At 43.0% G+C, this 23302-nt stretch overlaps 1 protein-coding gene across 1 annotated transcript in view; it reads left to right on the top strand.

The window, feature by feature from the left end:
* The window catches only part of cdh8 (cadherin 8), a gene marked incomplete at both ends in the record, with an annotated part of 197652 nt that overhangs the window by 146907 nt on the left and 27443 nt on the right, over window positions 1-23302 (top strand). Inside the window, 3 exons of the mRNA XM_080759485.1 lie at window positions 3419-3586; window positions 4315-4502; window positions 13883-14130. Coding sequence (XP_080615611.1) covers window positions 3419-3586; window positions 4315-4502; window positions 13883-14130 — 604 coding nt within the window. The remainder of the gene's footprint in view (window positions 1-3418; window positions 3587-4314; window positions 4503-13882; window positions 14131-23302) is intronic.

The following is a 23302-nucleotide window of genomic DNA, read 5'->3' as shown; positions in this document are numbered from 1 at the left end:
ATGATTCAATATATCATAAAAATGACAGCAATGAATTAGCAGAAGTTGTATTTATCCATAGCAAAATAGCTATTTTTGGATTACTTTAGTTTAGCTTGCACGCTCGTTTACCATCAAGTGACATATCTACCGTTTGGTAGAGACTTTGGTAGAGACTTTTAATAACAAGTGGGTATATGTTATTAAAAAAAAAATTGATTGTTGTTATTATTGCCTAAAGGAAGTAAGAAATATTTTTCCGTGTGAACTTTAACCCATTCTGGACGGAAACCCCTTTTGGTGATTTAAGCATTATGTTATGATTATGATGTTAAAAAGGGTATCTTTGAAAAACAAATAAAAGGTCCCGCACACTGTGTCTGACAGTGTGCGGGACATTTTCTTTGTTTTTCAAAGATACCCTTTTTAATGCTCTATTGCCCTACGCACCGGTCACTAGCCTTCTGAGGTGTGCATCGGCCTTTTGCTAAAAAAAATGATTATGATGTTATCATAATGTTTAGCTATTGAGAAATAGCAGATCTACTATGTTTGAAAAATCATGAAAATGTGGCGCAAATCTTTGAATATATATTCTTTCAGACGGGACATTTTAAAACGCAAATCTTTGCTTCTGGCGGGCTCCCTGGAACAACATATTTTCAGATGGGGGTCGGCGGCCAAATCCATATAATTCTAGGGGTTGACATCAAATAGTTTGAGCAACACTGACATATAGAAACATAGGGTTTTTCAGAAAACTCATGATTTAGAAGACATTTTGTAGAATCTGCAGTCTCAGGTCTAAATGGGCCAAGGGTTAACAAAGGCATCATCCTGTCCTTTTTGGCTGCACACGGGTGATTGCGTGCACAGCAGGCTGCAACAATATCACACCTCCTGGATTGGATTCATACGGGGACAGCCAGGCCGGGGTCTATACATTTCAAGGCTTGAGTCATTATTTCCGGAAGTAAACAACATTGTCCTGTCATCATGGGACTGGTTTATCCACAGAGCCAATGTGTCTGCTTATATATCGGTGCCGTCCCAGGTCACAAAACCTCATTTTCTTTTTTTTGTCAAGGACACTTGGTTGTTCTATTGTTAATGTGAAGAAGTGAATAATTTATTGACCTTGAGGGATGGCACTAATCTAATCAAATCTAATGAATGTATAAGGACAAGAAGATAAGCACCATTATTAATTAAACTTTCAGCAACAAAGACCCAGGAGTGTGCAAAAGTAGTGTATTGTTGCATAGGTCACATTTACTATGAAAACCTGCCTCTCCAGTCAGTTAGTCATGCCTTGTGACATCATGCCTCCATATATGGTCACGCATTGTGACATCACGCCTCCATATATGTTCACGCCTCATGACATCACGGTCACGCCTCGTGGCATCACGCCTTGTGACACGTCACGGCACCATATATGGCCATCTCCATATTATGAAGATCACGGCACTGTCCTCACCTAACCCAGAGGCATGGACCCCCCTCACCCCCCTTCCTGTATCTCTCTTCAGCTAATTCAACCCCGGAAGTTATAGCTTCCAAAGACTATACAGTTTGCCTTTCACTTCTTTCCAAATCCCAAACAGCTGCCTGTGATGCATACGCTTATAGCTAACCCCATTCATTATAAGTGTAGTCTCTTTAAAACAAAAAAAAGGAAAAAGAAATGCAGAGAATTAAAAACAACAACAACATCATAATAACGCTTCCATGATTTTTCATCATATCCCAGCTGAGTCTCATTGTCTGGGGGAAGAAGCTCGGGACGGAGGCTCACGTCGGTGTCATGCCAAAGCTTTGCGTTTTTATGAGGGCTTTTATATTCATTTGATGATCCTGTGGGCCTCTGTTTCCTGAGTGGATTATCCGTATACACGCCGTTGCTGCTGCTGAGCCCTTTTCATATGCAGCGCCGTGGCACAGTCAATAAGGTCTGTTCTGCATACAATATGCAAGATTATTCGAGACGTGCAGCCGGCATAATTCACACTCAATCAGAATACAAAATGACTATACTAGACAGTGGAACAACAACACATTCAGAAACAAACAAGCCGGCTGATTTGTGATGCCGAGCGGCGCTGCCGTCGTTCGCCGCGACTCCCCTGGCTACAGCACCGTGATGGTCACACCGGATCTCGTAATTCGACAATGAAATGGATCACGGATTTGTTCATTCCAGTTTTGTTTGATGTCGAGGCAGGCATTGTTTTTTTTTGTCGAGTCACTGTTCTTGCACGGAAGCTGCGTCATTCTCGTAGAGCTTGGGGTTTGCTGAAGGTTACCAAATGTCCTCCTCGTTCATTGTACGTGCGGGCGTGTGAGAGCGCAGGCATCCCCGCGGCTAGCCTGACGTGCTTCATTTAAGCTCCGTGGTGAGATGGTGCCGTCTGCCGAAAATAGCCAATCTGTAAGCAATGCGATGCACATTGGGTGAAAAGGCCTAATCGAAAACAAAATACTATACAATATCAACCCCTCCCCCTTTATCATACAACAGCTGTGGGTGCGGCTTCAGTTCAGGTGGATCACCACCCACCACCTTAAAACCAGGCATAGTTTTTTGTTTTTGTTTTTTTTGCGGCTTTCGACTTTATTTTATATTTTTTATAGAGGGACAGACAGTAGGCTGACAGGAAATGGGGGAGAGAGATGGGGGAGTGACATGCAGTAAAGGCCGTCGGGATCAGGAGTCGAACCCGCGGCACACTGCCAGACTTGTGCTACAAGGTGCCTGGACCACTGAGCCACGGCCCAGGCCAAAACCAGGCATAGTTAATGAACTGGTGGGCGTGTCCCCATAAAAACATAATTTTAACACTTTCTGTACACTTTTTTTGAAATAAATCTTTCTCCTTTTAGGGGGGGAAATCACGCCATTCCATCTTTAATGACCACGTCACCAGTTCAATCACCATAACCATAGTGTTCCTATTCTATAGTGCCCCCGGTCATTTTTTTTGCTCCCAATCTGATTCCGATCATTTGAAAATGACATGACCGGCAGTGTTATGTTAACACTGTGCCAAAGCATTGACTTGTTTTGCTCACAATTGACCTATAGCTAAGCCCCTCCCCAAACTGCTATGGTCCAATCACAGCTAAGCATAACATGGGTTAGACAAACCTCTCCACCAATAGTTTTCCTATATGATAAAACGTTGTTTTAAAAAAGAAATGTCACACATATTTTTCCAGTGCATACGGCAGGCCTTGTTGACAGATTTGGAAGAGATTTTGAAGGTCTGGTTCCAAAAATGAAACAGTATTTAATCATTAAATATCATTTAAATCTATGATATTTACATTGGAATGAATGAGCCCTGCTGGAAAGTGTCCAAGTGGGAGTGTCTAAGTGAGGGCAGGGCTTTGCTAAAGGTGAATTGTGCTTAATTGTGTCTCTTCTCTCCTTTTCCAGCCACCATTAAGATCGCCCTGCACGGAATGGACCGGGAGATGAGGGAGGAGTACCTGGTGGTCATTCAGGCCAAGGACATGGGCGGTCACATGGGCGGCCTGTCCGGGACCACTACGGTCACTGTCACGCTGACCGACGTCAACGACAACCCACCCAAGTTCTCTAAAAGTAAGAAGAGTTCCTTTTCCTATAAAGCTTGTGATTTCCTATATGAAATGTCCTATATACCCGTGGAATTTGAATCTGTATGTGTCCCTCACGCACGCAATACATCAAAGCCCAATTCGGTGGAGAATATATTGCATTTTGAGCTGCACGTAATACCTCATCTCAACCATTAGTTGTCCGCCCACAGGATCTAAAGCAGGTTAGACCAATTGCATCCACCATAGCTGGGCTAGTTCTATTGCATTTTCATAACAAACAGATTGGTTAATAACACTTTTGAGGGGCACTAGAACCTCCCTATGCCCAGCTCTGTGTGTTTGTGTGAACACAAACATTGGCTTGTGATTGGCTAATCATCCCATAGCGATGATTTGATTGGATGAGCACAGTATAAGTATATTGAAGATAATAGTGAGGGCAGAGATGTGTAGACGTCAAAAGTGATTGGCCAGAATTACCTTTGTGATGATTTGAGCACGGATTGTGATGTATGATAATGCATGATGATGATGATGATGTATGGTGATAAGAGTTTTATTTATGTGTGTGGAATGCAGCTTTGTATACTTCTAGAGAGAATGCTATAGTTAAGGGAAACATCAGTGAGCACCTCCAGCCACCATTGCTGGTCTTGTCACATTCTAATTTTTTTTTTAAAGTTTATTCATAAAGACTCGCTCTCGTGTGTGTGTGTGTGTGTGTGTGTGTGTGTGTGTGTGTGTGTGCAGGCCTCTATGAGTTTGTGATCCCAGAGGACCTGGCGGTCGGGAAGGCCGGAGGCAAGGTGAGGGCGAACGACAGAGACATCGGAGAGAACGCCAAGTCCACATACAGCATCATCGACGGAGACGAGCGGGGCATGTTTGAGATTGCCACGGACACTCAGACTCAAGAGGGGATTCTCAAACTGAAGAAGGTATGATGCCCCTCCTTCAAAAGGCAGACACTCACTCACTTTATGGGCCCTTGTGGTGTTGTGTTCATGGCTCCTTCTCTGCTCGCCGGGTGAATTGAATCGCTGAATTGAACTCATTATTTGAGTCGTGTAGGTGAGACATCACATGACCAATTGACTCGATCTACATGTCTCAATAGAAGACAAATACAAATTGTATAATTTATATCGTATTAGCATAATCTAACGTACAGATTGGACACAATTAAACTGTATTCATTAAATTAACATAGGCTTTAAGTGTACTACTACTATTTCTAAACATGTCTACCTTTTAACTACTAATCTATCGTCTGCTTTTTCTGGAATAAGAGGCAATCCCTGTGCTGTATGATAATATTTCTTTGTTAAAAAGCATCAAATCGGTCTGTGGAATTGTGCATTGTATGTTGAAAGAAAGAAAGAGAGAAAAAGAAAGCAGTACATTATCCAAGAACTCTCTTAAACGATTAGAGCCAATAAACTTTAAAAAAGTAATACTAATTAAGGTTACAACTTTATTAAATCGATAGCTTTGACAAATCAACGTTGTGGCATTGTACATTTACTCTAGACACGCAGCTTGAAATTAGTCTGGAACATTCAAAAGAAGGAGCATTTTGTTCTAATTAAAAGATTGCCATTGTCCATGCAACTCATTATAGATATTTTCAACGTCAAAACAGAGATGTGAAAATGACTAATGGGAGTCCTATATGTTGTAATTAAAGCCTCCCTCCTTTCCCACTGTAGGTACATTTCAACCATTTCAATCAATAGTATGGTTCAATGTATCCCCGCCTGGCTGAGTGCCACTGCAGAGCTGATGTCACTGTGGAATAAAACAAAAAAGACACATTATGTCTCTGAGGAGAGAGATAGAGAGACACTTGTGGGGGTTTTCATAATCAGACACAATAGTGGTGCTGATGACTGTGAGGAGCTCCTCCTCCTCTAGTGATGACTGTGTGGAGCTCCTCCTCCTCTAGTGATGACTGTGTGGAGCTCCTCCTCTAGTGATGACTGTGAGGAGCTCCTCCTCCTCTAGTGATGACTGTGTGGAGCTCCTCCTCCTCTAGTGATGACTGTGTGGAGCTCCTCCTCCTCTAGTGATGACTGTGTGGAGCTCCTCCTCCTCTAGTGATGACTGTGTGGAGCTCCTCCTCCTCTAGTGATGACTGTGTGGAGCTCCTCCTCCTCTAGTGATGACTGTGTGGAGCTCCTCCTCCTCTAGTGATGACTGTGAGGAGCTCCTCCTCCTCTAGTGATGACTGTGTGGAGCTCCTCCTCCTCTAGTGATGACTGTGAGGAGCTCCTCCTCCTCTAGTGATGACTGTGTGGAGCTCCTCCTCCTCTAGTGATGACTGTGTGGAGCTCCTCTAGTGATGACTGTGTGGAGCTCCTCCTCCACTGGTGACTGTGTGGAGCTTCTCTAGTGATGACTGTGTGGAGCTCCTCCTCCTCTAGTGATGACTGTGTGGAGCTCCTCCTCTACTGGTGACTGTATGGAGCTCCTCCTCTAGTGATGACTGTGAGGGGCTCCTCCTCCTCTAGTGATGACTGTGTGGAGCTCCTCCTCCTCTAGTGATGAATGTGTGGAGCTCCTCTAGTGATGACTGTGTGGAGCTCCTCTAGTGATGACTGTGTGGAGCTCCTCCTCCTCTAGTGATGACTGTGTGGAGCTCCTCCTCCTCTAGTGATGACTGTGTGGAGCTCCTCCTCCTCTAGTGATGACTGTGAGGAGCTCCTCCTCTAGTGATGACTGTGTGGAGCTCCTCTAGTGATGACTGTGTGGAGCTCCTCCTCCTCTAGTGATGACTGTGTGGAGCTCCTCCTCCTCTAGTGATGACTGTGTGGAGCTCCTCCTCCTCTAGTGGTGACTGTGAGGAGCTCCTCCTCTAGTGGTGACTGTGAGGAGCTCCTCTAGTGATGACTGTGTGGAGCTCCTCTAGTGATGACTGTGTGGAGCTCCTCATCTAGTGATGACTGTGTGGAGCTCCTCCTCCTCTAGTGATGACTGTGTGGAGCTCCTCTAGTGATGACTGTGTGGAGCTCCTCATCTAGTGATGACTGTGTGGAGCTCCTCCTCCTCTATTGATGACTGTGTGGAGCTCCTCCTCCTCTAGTGGTGACTGTGTGGAGATCCTCCTCCTCTAGTGGTGACTGTGTGGAGCTCCTCCTCTAGTGATGACTGTGTGGAGCTCCTCCTCTAGTGATGACTGTGTGGAGCTCCTCCTCCTCTAGTGATGACTGTGTGGAGCTCCTCCTCTAGTGATGACTGTGTGGAGCTCCTCCTCCTCTAGTGATGACTGTGTGGAGCTCCTCCTCTAGTGATGACTGTGTGGAGCTCCTCCTCTAGTGATGACTGTGTGGAGCTCCTCCTCCTCTAGTGATGACTGTGTGGAGCTCCTCCTCCTCTAGTGATGACTGTGTGGAGCTCCTCCTCCTCTAGTGATGACTGTGTGGAGCTCCTCCTCTAGTGATGACTGTGTGGAGCTCCTCCTCCTCTAGTGATGACTGTGTGGAGCTCCTCCTCTAGTGATGACTGTGTGGAGCTCCTCCTCTAGTGATGACTGTGTGGAGCTCCGCGCCGGGCAGGCTCTGGAGGAGTTGCCGTTTTTTTACACACGGCCAATTTCATCTCCATGAGGTCCCACTAGGAGCCGCGCTTTATATGCCCTGCGTTACACTCACCGCTGAGTGAGGCAAAGAAATAAATAAATAATGAATAACGCGCCTGCGTGCGTGTGTGCAAGGGAAGCGAGGCGAGTGGTGGGGGGCATTTAACTCCTCAATACATGAGAGAAATACTCTCTCGTGGTATAAAACTGTTGCCAACAACAACCTCCCCTCAACCCCTCCCCCCACACCTCAGAGCCTGGCTGGGCTCTGTCATTCTCCGATCTCCCGCAAGTCTTTATAGCGTCAAATCAGTATGTATACACGACGAGCCCATTTAGAGACATCAAAGTTCAGTTGTCGGCTGGGCGGAGGGGGAGAGAGCGGCTCAGCATCCCTACCAGTCCTCCTCCCTCGACAAGCCTGGGGCCCGGCAGATAAAAAGCTTAAACCCCAAACAATAAAAAGAGCCTCTCCCCCCTGGTTTGTTGCCTCTCCTCCTGTTGCTAGTCGGATCAATATGTTTTAACCTTGCCGCAAAGGATGTTTCATAATTTGCACGCCGTGTTTAGACTGCATAGTCTATAGATCCATAGCTGTTGGCACAGGAGAAAGAAAGTGCATACTAATGTGAGGTATAGTTCACCGTTATAACACTGTTTTCCATCCTCGCGGGATGGTCCGTGCGTAATTGGCCGGAAAATATACAAAAACAACGGGACGACCGGCGCTTTCCTTGGAGCTCGTTAAAACTTGAGTTAGCATCGTCTGGTGGCAGGAGTGTTGTCTGGAGTGCAGTGCCAGTTCTCTTTTCCTGTGTTTTCCTCGCAAATTATCATCTGTCTGGGCTTTGCAGCGAGGCATGGGCAACAGTTCCAGGACCATGGAGAGCATGAGAGAAAGGGAGAGGGAGAGAGAGAGAGAGAGAGGAGAGAGAGAGAGAAGAGAGAGAGAGAGAGAGAGAGAGAGAGAGAGAGAGAGAGAGAGAGAGAGAGAGAGAGAGAGAGAGAGAGAGAGAGAGAGAGAGAGAGAGAGAGCAGTGTCTCTCCCCATGCCGCAGCAGAACAGGAGATTGTCTACTCTAAAAGCTTTGGCAAAAAGGAACTAACACGTTTGACATTTGCTCTGTCAACACGTACAGATTTTATGACTCTGTGTCGCGTTTGTTCTCCCTCCCCCAAACACTCATTGTTTTTCTTTTAGCAGTGGCAGTGAGTTTTACTCCCGGCAGATCACTTTAGCTCATATACATTCCTCCTCCTCCTCCTCCTCCCTCTCTCCCACGCACTTCATTGTTCTCCCTCTGACAAAGTCACACAGTCGACGTCCTTGAGGTCCTTGTCAGCCCGCATTAGGACGCAGTGCCACTCCGCATCCGAGTGATGCATAGCGCTATAGTTCCAGACACTGAACCCCCGGCCATGATTTAAGACTTAGGGACGTGCGTCTATCAATCACCACGTTTGAGCTTCAATATATGCAAACATGTTCTTTCAAGCGGAGAATGTGCAGCATGAGACTTAATATACACGGGCAGAACATGCATGTCAAAGTAGTGTGTGTATGTGTGTGTGTGTGTGTGTGTGTGTGTGTGTGTGTGTGTGTGTGTGTGTGTGTGTGTGTGTGCGTGTGTGCGTGTGCATGTGCGTGTGCGCATGAGTGCGTGGTGCGTGTGTTTGTGCGTGCGTGCGTGCTTTGCTGTCGTCGATGGCCCACTGTGAAATCTCAATTTGATTCAGCAGAGTTGTCCTTGAGATGTGGCCTTGTATAAACTTACTTACAGGTTAATATTGTTATTAAAATGTGATATGTCTTTCAAATATGAATTTCACACTCTCCGGTGTTGAGGGAAATATATAGAGGATCTTGTGGCCTGATCCAAAACAGTTATGCATTCATTCATTTTTAATGTTTTTTTGTTATCATCGGGACAGCATTAGCACAGTATCATAATAGAAAATACACCACTAGTGTGTGAAAATTGCATTTGTCATTGAAATCTAGGAGAATTAGGTTATAGCCATGATGACCAAGGCTGGCCAAGTCGTTGTTTTATTGTGTAGTCGTATAATTAGTTTGCTGTCCGCAGATGGAATATGAGTAATTGCCACGGCTATGCCTTTTCAATCATCTGATGAACACTTGTTGTTTCATTGACTTTACAACACACATAGCGTGCTGCTATTATCGGACAACGCTCCCCTCAAGGTTAGAGAGAGCTGCAACGTTTGTGACTGAACAACATGGCAATTTGTTTCCCTCTGACCATCTGGGAATATCATGGTGAAGGACACTAATGACTATCCTTCTCTCCTCTGTTAACAACGACTGCCAACGTGCCCTTGGGCACTAGCACTTAACCCTGTGCTTGTGGGTCCAGTGAAGCTGCATGCTTGGCGAGGGGTAAATGACTGGGATTAAGACCCTGGGATGGATCGGACGTCGCCAACGAATCTGCTCTTCCTCTCTAATCAATCTGCACTCGGGTTTTAACCACTCAAACTAAACTCCCAGCATCCCTATATATTCTGCCTGCGATCTGGCCAGCTCACAACGGGATGTGTTTCGAGCCCTTTTTTTTCTCCTTTGTCGAAGATATTTTGTGTAGGCTGGTGGAGGGGGGGGGGGGGGGGGGGGGAGTGGTCCAAGTACAGTTGTAACTCAGGTCTGTTTCACTATACGACTATAGACAGTTTAAGTGGTTAAAAGGCAAAACACTGGCATGACACGATAGCCTGAATGGTGAGCTATAGTGTGCAGGTCCCTGGTTCGATTCCCAAGACTGGCCACACCATTTGTTGTGTGTGTGTCTCTCTCTCTCTCTCTCTCTCTCTCTCTCTCTCTCTCTCTCTCTCTCTCTCTCTCTCTCTCTCTCTCTCTCTCTCTCTCTCTCTCTCTGGTTGAAAGTATCCTCAACTGAAGCCCATCTCAATAATGAACAATTTACAGTATGAAAATATGTTGACTGTTCTTCTTGTCATTGATTGCCATTGGCATGCAAGATTTAAAAAGAGACAGACAGACAGACAGAGCGGCAGAGAACACAATTTACAATTTAGGCATTTTAGCAGACACTCTTAATCCAGAGGACACAAAGCAAGGGCCCAAATGAGCGATTTGTGTGCCTAAGACTCAAGTAATAATAGGCTACTAACCTTGTACCATTTGCTGTTTTCATCTTCAATTACCACATTAATATCCACATGATGTCAGAGGACAGTGTAACATTTGTAGAGCCAATGTTAACCAGCGCTAACTGTGCAGTGCAACATTATTAGCAACAGCAGCAAGGCGTAAGCACTCGCTTTTGATTGTTTGTGCGTGCGTGCGTGCAAATTATTTTACTTTTACTCCACTACATTTATTTGAAAACTTTAGTTACTAGTTACTACTATAGGTGATTTTGATCATTATTACAAAACATACTGTACATTAACCACTTCAGCCTATAGGCCTATATACATTTTGGCGATTTGAAAATAGCCGATCTACAAGCTCACAAATAATGCATCACGACTGTGACGCACAGTATACTGTACGTGGGAGGGTGGTGAGGGTTATGGCGGGAGGGGGGGGGGTTTGGGGGGTGGTGTCTCGGATCAGAGAGAGGGCTACCTGCAGGGTCTCTTGTCTCTGCTCTGGTGCCCAAGACGACTGCTAGATATCTAGGATCTCAGACCCCCTGAGATCTTGCAGCCCCCCCCCCCCCCCCACCCCACCCCTCCTCACCTTCTCCTCTCCACCAGCAGTCAAGGATCTCTTTCACAGCTGCATGGGCTCTCTCTCCCTTCAGCTTGTAGATCGGCTATTTTTTTTTTTGCTTGTGACACTGCACACAAGAAATGTGACTCAAGCGTCTCTCTCTCTCTCTCTCTCTCTCCCCCCCCCCCCCCCCAAAAAAAAGCCCAGACCTTATCCCCCCAAGCGGCAAGGCCCAGTTTTTAGATTTCCCTATAAATCCCCGGTTATGGAGCATGGGAGTGACTTGATCCCATTATTCTAGTAGCACGAGAGCGACCAGGGGTGACTCCGAATAAAAATGTGACAGTCCGGGTGTCCTCCGAGACTCAGAGAGGGTAATACTGTGACATTTTTTACATTTTACAAATATTAATGACGAGCCGTGGGGTAAAATAAGTATGTCCGTATAGCAGACATAGCTTTCATGTTACAATTAAAGAGAGGTGTGTTCTCCCAATTTGTAAGGCTGTAGAAAATGTTATGGATCTGTCTGGGAAAATTACACCTTTTTACTGACAGCCGTGGGCTTAAACGGTTGTCATCTGTCGTGACAGACAGTGATAAAAGCTTAACATAATCTACTCCCATTCAGAGCATTAGACAGAACACTTACCAATCTCCCTGCATGGTATAACTATAGAAGCATGGAAATGATATGCTCAGGTAGGGTAAACATGCAAATCACATTTATTATGAGTGATTATGATTAGCAACCATTTATTTGTCTTCCCCAGAACAGATGTTAGCACAAGGCTAGATATTATTAACACATACACAGACTCCCTGGGGTAAAGTTGTGGTTATTGCTAATAATTCATGCTTTTATTTTTCTTTTTTTTGTTCCCCTTCTCCTGCTTTGAATTGTCAACCAGGCTCAATGTGAAAATGCACATGTATGCAATGTCTTTTTCACAGAGCACAACTTCATCAAGTTTTTTGGGGTTCATTTTGTTTCGCAATTTTGACTCGTATATGGCCGGCCAGATGGATGGATGTGTAACGAGTGTGTGGGGGTTTTGTTTGGCTTGTGTTGTGTGTATAAACTGCATAATGATACCCCACTTCCAAACGAATGGTGTAGCCTATACTTGGAATTCACTAAAAGGTGTTCTATCACTGATGGATTAATGGCTTTTTAAAATATATATTATGATAAGTTTCATTGATCATGTCTCTTACCATTCAAATATATCATGCCATTGTGTTGTGTTGGATCATGTCCAGCAGTCAAGGAAAACATTCCAATCGGCCTCTAGCTTGTTTCATTTTCTAAAGTAGCGTTCCTTGTCAAGCGGCAACAAGGATCTGTGCCTGTGATCTGGCAAGCCATGACGCCTACTTTTAAATTACTTTTAAATCTCTGTTTGAAAACCCAACACCCCACTGTTTATTCCGGTTGGGAGAACTCGGAACTGTCCCCTATAGCTCCACCCCCGGGCTATATTGACGCCCCTGATGACACAAGTCTGTATGTGAATGTATACTTTTTGCCAGGTGCTTGAAAAGCGACCGTAGTGACGCTTATTCATGATTGGCCGCCTCGTTTCTAGGCTGCCTCTAAATTAATTTACCCATAACACCCATAGTCTGAATGACATAACACCATAGTCTGAATGACATAACACCCATAGTCTGAACGACATAACACCCATAGTCTGAATGACATAACACCCATAGTCTGAACGACATAACACCCATAGTCTGAATGACATAACACCCATAGTCTGAATGACATAACACCCATAGTCTGAATGACATAACACCCATAGTCTGGACGACATAACACCCATAGTCTGAACGACATAACACCCATAGTCTGAATGACATAACACCCATAGTCTGAATGACATAACACCCATAGTCTGAATGACATAACACCCATAGTCTGAATGACATAACACCCATAGTCTGGACGACATAATACCCATAGTCTGAATGACATAACACCCATAGTCTGAACGACATAACACCCATAGTCTGAATGACATAACACCCATAGTCTGAATGACATAACACCCATAGTCTGAACGACATAACACCCATAGTCTGAACGACATAACACCCATAGTCTGAATGACATAACACCCATAGTCTGAATGACATAACACCCATAGTCTGAATGACATAACACCCATAGTCTGAATGACATAACACCCATAGTCTGAATGACATAACACCCATAGTCTGGACGACATAATACCCATAGTCTGAATGACATAACACCCATAGTCTGAATGACATAACACCCATAGTCTGAACGACATAACACCCATAGTCTGAATGACATAACACCCATAGTCTGAACGACATAACACCCATAGTCTGAATGACATAACACCCATAGTCTGAATGACATAACACCCATAGTCTGAATGACATAACACCCATAGTCTGAACAACATAACACCCATAGTCTGAATGACATAACACCCATAGTCTGAACAACATAACACCCATAGTCTGAATGACATAACACCCATAGTCTGAACAACATAACACCCATAGTCTGAATGACATAACACCATAGTCTGAATGACATAACACCCATAGTCTGAACAACATAACACCCATAGTCTGGACGACATAACACCCATAGTCTGAATGACATAACACCCATAGTCTGAATGACATAACACCCATAGTCTGAACAACATAACACCCATAGTCTGGACGACATAACACCCATAGTCTGAACAACATAACACCCATAGTCTGAATGACATAACACCCATAGTCTGGACGACATAACACCCATAGTCTGAATGACATAACACCCATAGTCTGAACAACATAACACCCATAGTCTGAATGACCTAACAACCATAGTCTGAACACTGCAACGTGAAGCTGTGAGCTGAGGCAGAGTCTATGGCACTCAAACTGGTCATACTGTATAGATGTTCATAAACGAGAGCTTTCTGCACCTGGCAGTTATGACTGAGTCATTCTTGTTATTCCACCAGCACTGATCTTCTCCTTATCGCTTACCTTTTGCTGCACAGCTGTTAGACTTCGAGACCAAGAGGACCTACACGCTGAAGGTGGAGGCCACCAACCTCCGCTTCGAGCCCAACAGCGGCGGGCCCTTCAAGGACACGGCCACGGTCAAGGTCGTGGTGGAGGACTCCGACGAGCCGCCCGTGTTCTCCCGGCCCACGTACGTGCTCGAGGTGAACGAGAACGCCGCCGTCAACACCATGATCGGCGCCGTCACGGCCCGAGACCCGGATGTCACCAGGAGCCAGGTCAGGTAAGAAGAGACCCAGATTTTCTTTTTACATAACTTTGTAATTTTGATCATTAAACCCAATTAGTGAATTACTGAAGAGTTTTCTTCAGAATATACAGTAGGTTCTTTCATCGATTAACGCAGACGATCAACGACAGGTTCGCTGTAGGTCTGCTCAACAGGGGCAGTCGCGGGCGAGTGCACGAAACAAGCATCCGAGCGACAATTTCACGGGACCGCGATCACGTAAATACACTTGTCATCCCTCGACTACTCATTGAAAATGATTTACTAGGCGTGTTCATCGCTGCCCGTTTTGAAAGGACCTTATGACACATTTACTACGACACCATGGCACATTAGGAGTCCACTAGTAGTGGTCTCAAGTATTTTATTTGCAAGGATGGGGGGTCCTTGCAAATAAAATTACTCCCTTGGTTGCAATTGAACACTCTTTCAGGGCTATATATTGCTCTTTATGTGTTTCTGGTGACAATATTGTACACTCATGTTGTATGTCCGTGGCCGAAATGGAATTATGACAAAAATGTCCACCACAAGCGAGGATACGATGACCCCCTGATCAGAACAATACCGGGACAAAGTCTAGCTAGGCCATTAGCATTGGCTGATATCCTTCAGCATGGGCGATAGCCTTTTAGCAGTGCTGATAAGTGTATTATGAATATTTCAGTGATCTGTCCGGGACAGGCTATCATTTCTACGTCTTTTCTTCAGCATTCCGTAATTAGCTCCCCTTATTACAAAAGGTCGGCGCGTGCAATTATTACGTCTTCGATACTCCTGACCTTTTGAAGTCGGCGGCCGCCATTCCTGGCATATTATATTGAGTCAACGACTGCTCTTGTCCCCCCGCAAATGGCACGATCGAAGGCGGAGAAAAGGTGGACATCGAGTTGGAGACATGTGGCAACATTATAACTTTCTCTTTTTCTACCCTGTATTTCTCCACTTTGTGTTTGACTTATTCTTGGAAATACCACAAGGGCACCTTGAGGATAGGTTACACAGGCAATGTCTCTGCCTCCACCTTGGCATTTTCATTCATTCTCTTGTGACTCGGCGCTGACTGCATTCATTCCCGGGACAACATGCAACAGGTTGTGTTGTAATTGCATTGGCGGCACGCGCTAGAGCGGAGGTGGAAGTAGTCTGATGTTTGTAAAAGTAACAATACAACAAAGTAGAAATACTGTGTTTACAAGTTTACAACACCTGTATTCAATTCAGTGAAAACACAAACGTATTTATTGGCATCAACAGGTTATTGTAGTACAAAAGTGAAAGTAGGCTACTCAAATTTCCATCATTTGCCAATTAAACTTCAGCAAAAAAAACTAGCAGATGTACGATCAAAGTGCTTGTAGATCGGCTATTTCCGATTGGCCAACGTATAGATTTGGGTTTAAAATGTTATATTTAATAATAATATTAATAACCTATATATATTCAAAGTAACCTGTAACTAAATCTGTCAAATAATTGTAAATAATAAATGTTAGTGAAATAAAAGTAGTATAAAGGATGCAAAGAACTTGAGTTTGCTCAGTAATATACAATTTTTTTGCGGCTTTTGCCTTTATTTTATATTTTTATAGAGAGACAGACAGTAGGCTGACAGGAAATGGGGGAGAGAGATGGGGGAGTGACATGCAGTAAGGGCCGAGTCGAACCCGTGGCACACTGCCAGACTCGGTCTACCGGCCAAGGTGCCTGGACCGCTGAGCCACGGCCCAGGCCTCGGTAATATATGGCTGTGGCGAGCGCAGTTCATTCCTCCGTCCCATTCCCGCCATCGTGTTTTAGCAGTGGTGGAAAGTACATTCTCTTAAGTAGGCCTACTGTGTAATTAACACATAAAACGCCATTGCCGTTGATCTACGTCAATTAATCCAATGTTGCGCTTAACGCCATTGCTGTAGATGTACAGCAATTGGTCTTTTATAGTGCTTGATTGATTTTGATTGATCAAGTACATTTACAGTTACTAGATGCTTTGTAGATTTTGAGTATTATTATTAAAACATACAGTAACCACTTCAGCCCTGTATGCATTTCGCCATTTGAAATCGATTGACAAGCTCACAATTGAGTCGTGATGTGACACATTGTGAGCTTGTCGATCGGCTATACACGTTATGCACTTGAAAACTTGAAATGGGACATTCTGCACAATAAGTATACTTTTACTTTTGACATTCTGCACAATAAGTATACTTTTACTTTTGACATTCTGCACAATAAGTATACTTTTACTTTTGACATTCTGCACAATAAGTATACTTTTACTTTTGACATTCTGCACAATAAGTATACTTTTACTTTTGACATTCTGCACAATAAGTATACTTTTACTTTTGACATTCTGCACAATAAGTATACTTTTACTTTTGACATTCTGCACAATAAGTATACTTTTACTTTTGACATTCTGCACAATAAGTATACTTTTACTTTTGACATTCTGCACATTTAGTATACTTTTACTTTTGGCATTCAAGTACATTTTCATACAAATACCTTTGTGCTTTTACTTAAGTAATATGTTGAATTCCAGACTTGTAACGGAGTACGTCCATACACTGCTGTATTGATACTTTTACTTAAGTGAAAACATTGAGTATACTTTTCCGTTTAGCGATGTGATTTCCAAGAGGAATTGAAGGTTGTGCGGTGGTGCTGTGTCGGTTCCCCTGGCACAGTAAAACCACGAGTGCATTTCGTGTGTATAGGGTGACATCTTCTGCGCTGCTGCTCTGACCTCATTTCTTGTCACAGCCTCCAACCGAGGTTTTCCAATTCCAAATTCATAATCACTGCTCCTAATAATATAGTTAGGGGTGGGGTGAATGCAGAGGACACGTTTTGTGTACTGTATGTGCAAAATTATGCTATGACGAAAAAAATGAGGAGAATGCAAAGGTGAAATTATAGCCTAATCTTAGGAGGTAGCATAATAATTATTATTATTATTATCAGGGGTGAAAGTGGGCCAGGAGTGGACGGTCCGGAGCTCCGACCCGGTAAGACCTGTGCTTCTGAATTGTAACGGTGTGTTTATGTCAGTCGATCAGCGATGCGATCCATTGTTATTAATCCACATACGCACGGACTGGAGAGACGAGAAGTGTTTCTCTCTGATGTGCAGGGAGTAGGCTACCAGTTCACTTTGCAGGTTGAAAATCCGGTATAGAGCGGATATGGAAACGGACGTTTATCTCCCTAAGATATGCGTGCATATGACCGGATATATATAGTAGGCGGGCTCTACAACGAATTTAATTCCTCCAACATTCAAAACAGTTTCTGGTTGGCTGACAGACTGACACAGCGAAATACTTAGTTCTGATTGGTTCAGAACCAAAAAAAACAACAAAAAAACACAGGAAACTAAACCGGCAACTTTTTTTGAGAAGCCACTCAGAAGAATGCGATTAAACAAATAATTTTAGCAAAATGGCAATGCAACGAACAATAGCTCAACTGTTGTACTTGCAACCCTGCAAGTACTGACAGCCGGAGCAGATCCAGTAGCAAGCACAGGTAATAATAATAATTATTATTATTATAATAATAATTATTATTATTAACTAGAAATATTGTTCCTGAAGAAACAATGTGGGGTCACTGCAATCCAAACAATTGTAGGCCTACTATAAATCAGTCAAGGTCCCCCAAAAAATGTACTACAGTATGTTCTGCTCCATTCTCAACAACTTTTGGTTTTCAAAAACAGTAATTTATTGTAAGTAAACACAAGCAGTAAAAAGGGCAAAAGGGGTGGGCGGAGGGATTCAGATTTTACGGGGACCAGTTTCGAATTGCAGCCGTCCGTAGATGCCCTTTGAGAGCGGTTTTGAAGGAGTCAAGGGATTCACATGTCATAATGACTTTTGGTGGCATACGAGCAAAAATAATTTAGCCCCTTGTTTGTGCCGAATCTGTGTTGGAAGTATTTAGACAGGTACATGGGTATCTTGGTGGTGAATCGAATCTTGTGGACCAGACCCATTGCGAGATACTGGTAGTAGTAGTAGTAGTAAGAGAGTGGTATTTTTATAAGAATAAACAAACACGCCTGTGTTTAATTTATTTATTGATGTCAGTTTGTATTTATACAAATGAACACTAACATATGATTTACAAATCATGCACTTTCTCTGACTGTTTTTATTTACACAATTTGTTTAGGAACAATTTAATTTGTTTAAGAACTTTCAAATTTGTTTAATTCCTGTCACCTTTTATAATCCTCTTGTGGTATTTTATTCTTCATCATCATACGGTTTAATGACCACATTCTGTACCTGACAGCTTAAAGATGGCTGCTCTGCTTTGATGTCGGCACGTCATACATTTATCTCTTGTTCTCATGCTCGGCACTGAATGCCTTCATTATAACAAAAGGCCTGATTTCCCTTCATACTTAATCACAATGAAAGAATACAGCAGAGCCATCCAGATCTGTGATTCTCAACCATTACCAAACTGCCAGTATTGGCCACAAAATTATTGAATTATGTTTTATTTGGAAACTTGGTATCCCCTCACAAATAGATATGGGATATTTGTCAAGTTTTTTTAAAATAAAATAAACGCAATGGACCCTTTTCACTGGTAAGGCCGTTTTGGCAGGTAAACACAAGCTGAAGATAATAATGTTAATTGTGGCTGAGTTTAATTGAGTTATTTCTGTGTCAGACTTAACTTTATACAGGCTATTGTCTGGTGGATGTCGTTTTGTCAAATGTTTTGCCCAATTAAAGGGTAAGACCACTTTTTGAGAGGTTTGGGTTGTTTTCTTACCTTATTATGGGCAAGCTATTCCATTCCATGAGTTATTTCGCTCCGTTGTGTTGTTTATTAGCAATTTAAGAAATAGAAATAGTCGCTCATTGACTTCCATTGTAACGGGGAAACAGCTCTCAAAGTCACTCTTTTAGCACATAAACCAACGCAACAAAAGCTGATTCTGACAGTTTATGACATCAGGAAAACTCATGCGGTTTTATTTTCGTCTTTTAAGATAGATTTATAAAGTTACTATTTTAGTCGGAGATAGACTCAAGCAGTAGGCCTACTGCGGTGTTCCCAACTCTCGCGGGCCGTCTTGCGAAGTTTCGTTTGTAAACAGAAGTCTCCACGTTGTTTGAGATGCACCCTCGCATATGAGAAATCCCAGACACAGACACTTTACACACTACTTCTAAAGTGTCTTCTAACATGTCTCCCTCAAACACGTCCATTGTGTATGTTTTTAGTGACAAGAAGAGATCAAATCCATTTGTTTACATCCCCATCGTTTCCAATAAGGAAGTGGTGTACAGTTTTGGTCCAATCAGATCGTTTTGCAACAGCAGTGATTCGGTCGGCGTAGGCATACCTACCGGATCTTCTTTCTACACAAATTAGTCAAAACAAGACAAAGTTGACATTTTTTATTAAAAATAAAACCGCATGAGTTCTCCTGATGTCATAAACTGTCAGAATCAGCTTTTGTTGCGTTCGTTTATGTGCTAAAAGAAAAGAGTGACTTTGAGAGCTGTTTCCCCATTACAATGGAAGTCAATGGATCCTATTTTTTATTTCTTAAATTGCTAATAAACAACACAACGGAGCGAAACAACTCAAGGAATGTAATAGTTTGCCCATAATAATGTAAGAAAACAACCCATACCTCTAAAAAAGTGGTCTTACACTTTAAATATAGTTAGTGGTTAATATTGCATTATTGTCTTTGAGGAACCTCCTCAGAAATGAGATATTACATATCTCACAGTGTATGGAGTTATGCATACAGGCACACACGGTGACACCTAAATGAAACACAATTCATGTTATTACCTTTAAGCTGTGTTTTCTTGTCAAAATGCTGTGTGGGAAAAGGCCTGTTATCTTGGAAAGAATGATCTGTGAACAAAAGGTACATTGAGTTGCCCTTCATGAGCAAGATGCTGAACCCCTAACTGCATCTGACGATTGTTGTGTGTGAATGGCTGAATGGGAGACTATATCACGGTGTAAGACAAGGTTGCGACACAAGAAACGATCTGTATAAATACCGTCCATTTATCCATTATTGTGACGCTTCTGAGTACAGAAATAACTCTTTAAAAAATGTCCTTGGATGTTCATATATTCTTTTTTATTCTTATCTTCTTTCTTTTTTTAAAGAACATCATTAAGACATTTATAGAAAGAAGCACGGACTTCATACACAAATAGTTCGTGACACGTGGAGTTGCTAGTCTGCCAGTAAAGGCCACCGGTCGGGGAGGCAAATGGAAAACGTCAAACATATATAACGGATTAAATTGCCCTGACGCTCAGCTACATATTCCTGCCAGTTCAATTTTTTGTCACAACAAAACCGCTCTCCTCTCAACCGTGTGATCCCCTTTCAAGTACAAACACTTTCCTTTAGATTTTTCTGCTTATTCTCAAGATGTGCGATCTATCCTGGATGTCAAGGGGTTTCTTACATGGACGATGAGATGAAATGAGTTTAACCCATTTAGACCTGTGGAAGCATCTGTGTCGATCGTCACCTCATAGCTTTTAATCACATTAACCATTATTTTAAACTTTAGCTGATGAAAAATAGCAGATCTACAAGCTCATAGCGTGGCACCGAGTGCCACATTACGAGCTTGTAGATCTGCTATTTTAGAAAAATCGTGAAAATGTGTGCAAATCTTTGAATATTATATTATTTCACAGTGAGCGTTATTAACTCAAATATTTGCTTCTGGGGGGTCCCTGGAACAACATATTTTCAGATGGCGGTCTGCCGCCAAATACAGATAATTCTGTGGGTTCTTGAGCACAATTCTGTGAGCACCACACTGATACGTTTTTTTTTCAGGATTTGGAAGACATTTTGTAGAATCTTGTCTCAGGTCTTAATGTGTTTAACACGATGAATTCATTTAACCCCACACCACATCACTTTCCATTCTGCCCCGGAGGTTGTTAGCTGACATTCAGACCAGTAGAAATGATTGTACAGTCTGGAAGATTAATCCTATCAGACATAACTACAGTATTCTGGCTGACAGAAAGCCTATATATATGTCCCCCGAATACATCTAAAGCATGTGTGGGCATTATACCTCTTTTTGATCTGCCAGGTGATCAGATCTGCCAGATGATCAGATCGCGAGGATCACAGAGTATATGAACCGTGGAATAAACCTTGTTTTGAACCAGAAAGGCCATCTGGGACAACAGATAGAGTGTCCACGGGTGCACGAGAAATTCAAGTTATTGATAACACCATTTGGCAACCCAAAGCTAAGATCAATCAAAAGCACTATAAAATACCAGAATCTTACAAATATACTACGCTTTGCTCCATTGCTGTTGATCTACGGTTAAATGTGTTCATTTACATCAAAGGACTTTTTTTTTGCCCATGTAATATTTCATGCCCGAATTAGGACATTATGAGGTGAGGAAAGTGGTTAAATTATTGACTTAGGGCTCCATTTTCGTCACCGCTAATTTTACTATTTTGAAAAACAACAGCCAACTAGCCAATCTACATTGACACGTTGTGAGCTTGTAGACTGGCCATTTTAACTATTCAAAAATGTTTAACAAAATAGTAAAAAAGGCAAAGAAGTTCATGGATAAGGGGTTTAGCGGTGCCGAAAATGGAGCTCTACTTCTATGCTTATAGTTGATTTATGGATCCACAGCATAATGCATGGCGTCTCTGTCTGTCAGACTATAGTTCTACTTGAATCTTGGCAACCTGTTTTCACCAAGAACACCCAAGGGAGGCAGTGATGTGCTATAAGTGGTTGGCATTTGTTCATAAAAATCTAAAAGATGTGGGCAGGAGGGGGGGGTGGGTTCAACCAGGGAGGGGAGGGGCAGAGGCGGGCAGGAGGGGGGGTGGGTTCAGATCGGGGAACCAATGTTCTCCAGCACTTGCTCCATACGCGCCCGTCCCTCTAGACCAGAAAGCACGCTGGCTGGGCCAGGCTAAGATTGTTATTACAGAACATGCATTACCCACTTCAGGCCCTATATGCATTTAGACTACCGGTATTTGAAAATAGCGGATCTACAAGGTCACAATCAATCAGTATCAATCGAGAATTGCAGCAGCTGATTGGCCATCATCCCCGTCACTCAACAGCGACAAACATGGCTGCCCCCACTGTGGTGACTCACGGCCATATCAATCTGGCTAATAAATAGACCTTTAAATGATAAATAGTTTCTTTACAGAAACGACAGGTTTTTAAACATCATCATCCGACATATTTTATCGCTTTTGTTTACATGCTACAGTAACGCTCGTTGGCTGTGTTTGTTTAGTTGGGGTTAGCCATAGCCACATGATTGACAACAACGTCATCTGCTTTCCCACTATTCTGATTGGTTGGTATGAACCAATCGCCGGAGACTGGCTCTTTGGCAACGCCCATTCCATAAACTGCTGCCGTGGGGGAGTGAAACGAAATGAGAATTCAGACTGTCAGAGTCTTCAGTGTCAGGCTCACCTTTTCCACCACTGGTATATGAATGCATTCCCGATTGTTCCCAGTGACCATTCATTGTTCCCGAGTCCCGACGAATTGTTCCCTACAGTTATTCTATTTGGCATCCCATAATGAGACGTAGGCTATACCTGTAAGAAGCAATGGTGGTTTTACACTGGTTAGGCCAGCCAATTAACAACAATGTTTAGTTATGTGCTCAAAAAAGCTTCCCAGTCCCGTCCCTTGATCGTAAAGTATAATGCAAGGACAGTCTGGAGTAAAGGCAGACAATAAATGAACATTTAGGCTTTGAGAAAGCATTGAGGCTACTATTTTTAGAGCTGGTGGTAGGCCTAGCCTAGCCTAGTCTGTTGTGCTCACAACAAAAACAAAAGATAAGATGAGTAGGGGAGAGCCGCCTTGGATGTAACATTTTGCACGTTTCATTTTTTTACTCGGAGATCCGTTTAGCTAAACATGTAATATTTTCAGGCAACGGACCTACACATGTCAGCTACCATAAACCACTTCAAGTTATTTTTTTGATAAAACAGGTCGGGAGTTATTAAACCGAACGTGGACGCTGTTTCAGTGTTACATTTGCTGCGCATATCTGATTAATTGTAACAGCATGGAGTATAAATGTAACAACGCTAAAAAACACCATTAAACATATCGTT

The sequence above is a fragment of the Protomyctophum bolini genome (assembly GCF_963924005.1).
Source record: "Protomyctophum bolini genome assembly, chromosome: 1".
Lineage (NCBI taxonomy): Eukaryota > Metazoa > Chordata > Actinopteri > Myctophiformes > Myctophidae > Protomyctophum > Protomyctophum bolini.
This window is presented reverse-complemented; position numbering and strand designations above follow the sequence as displayed.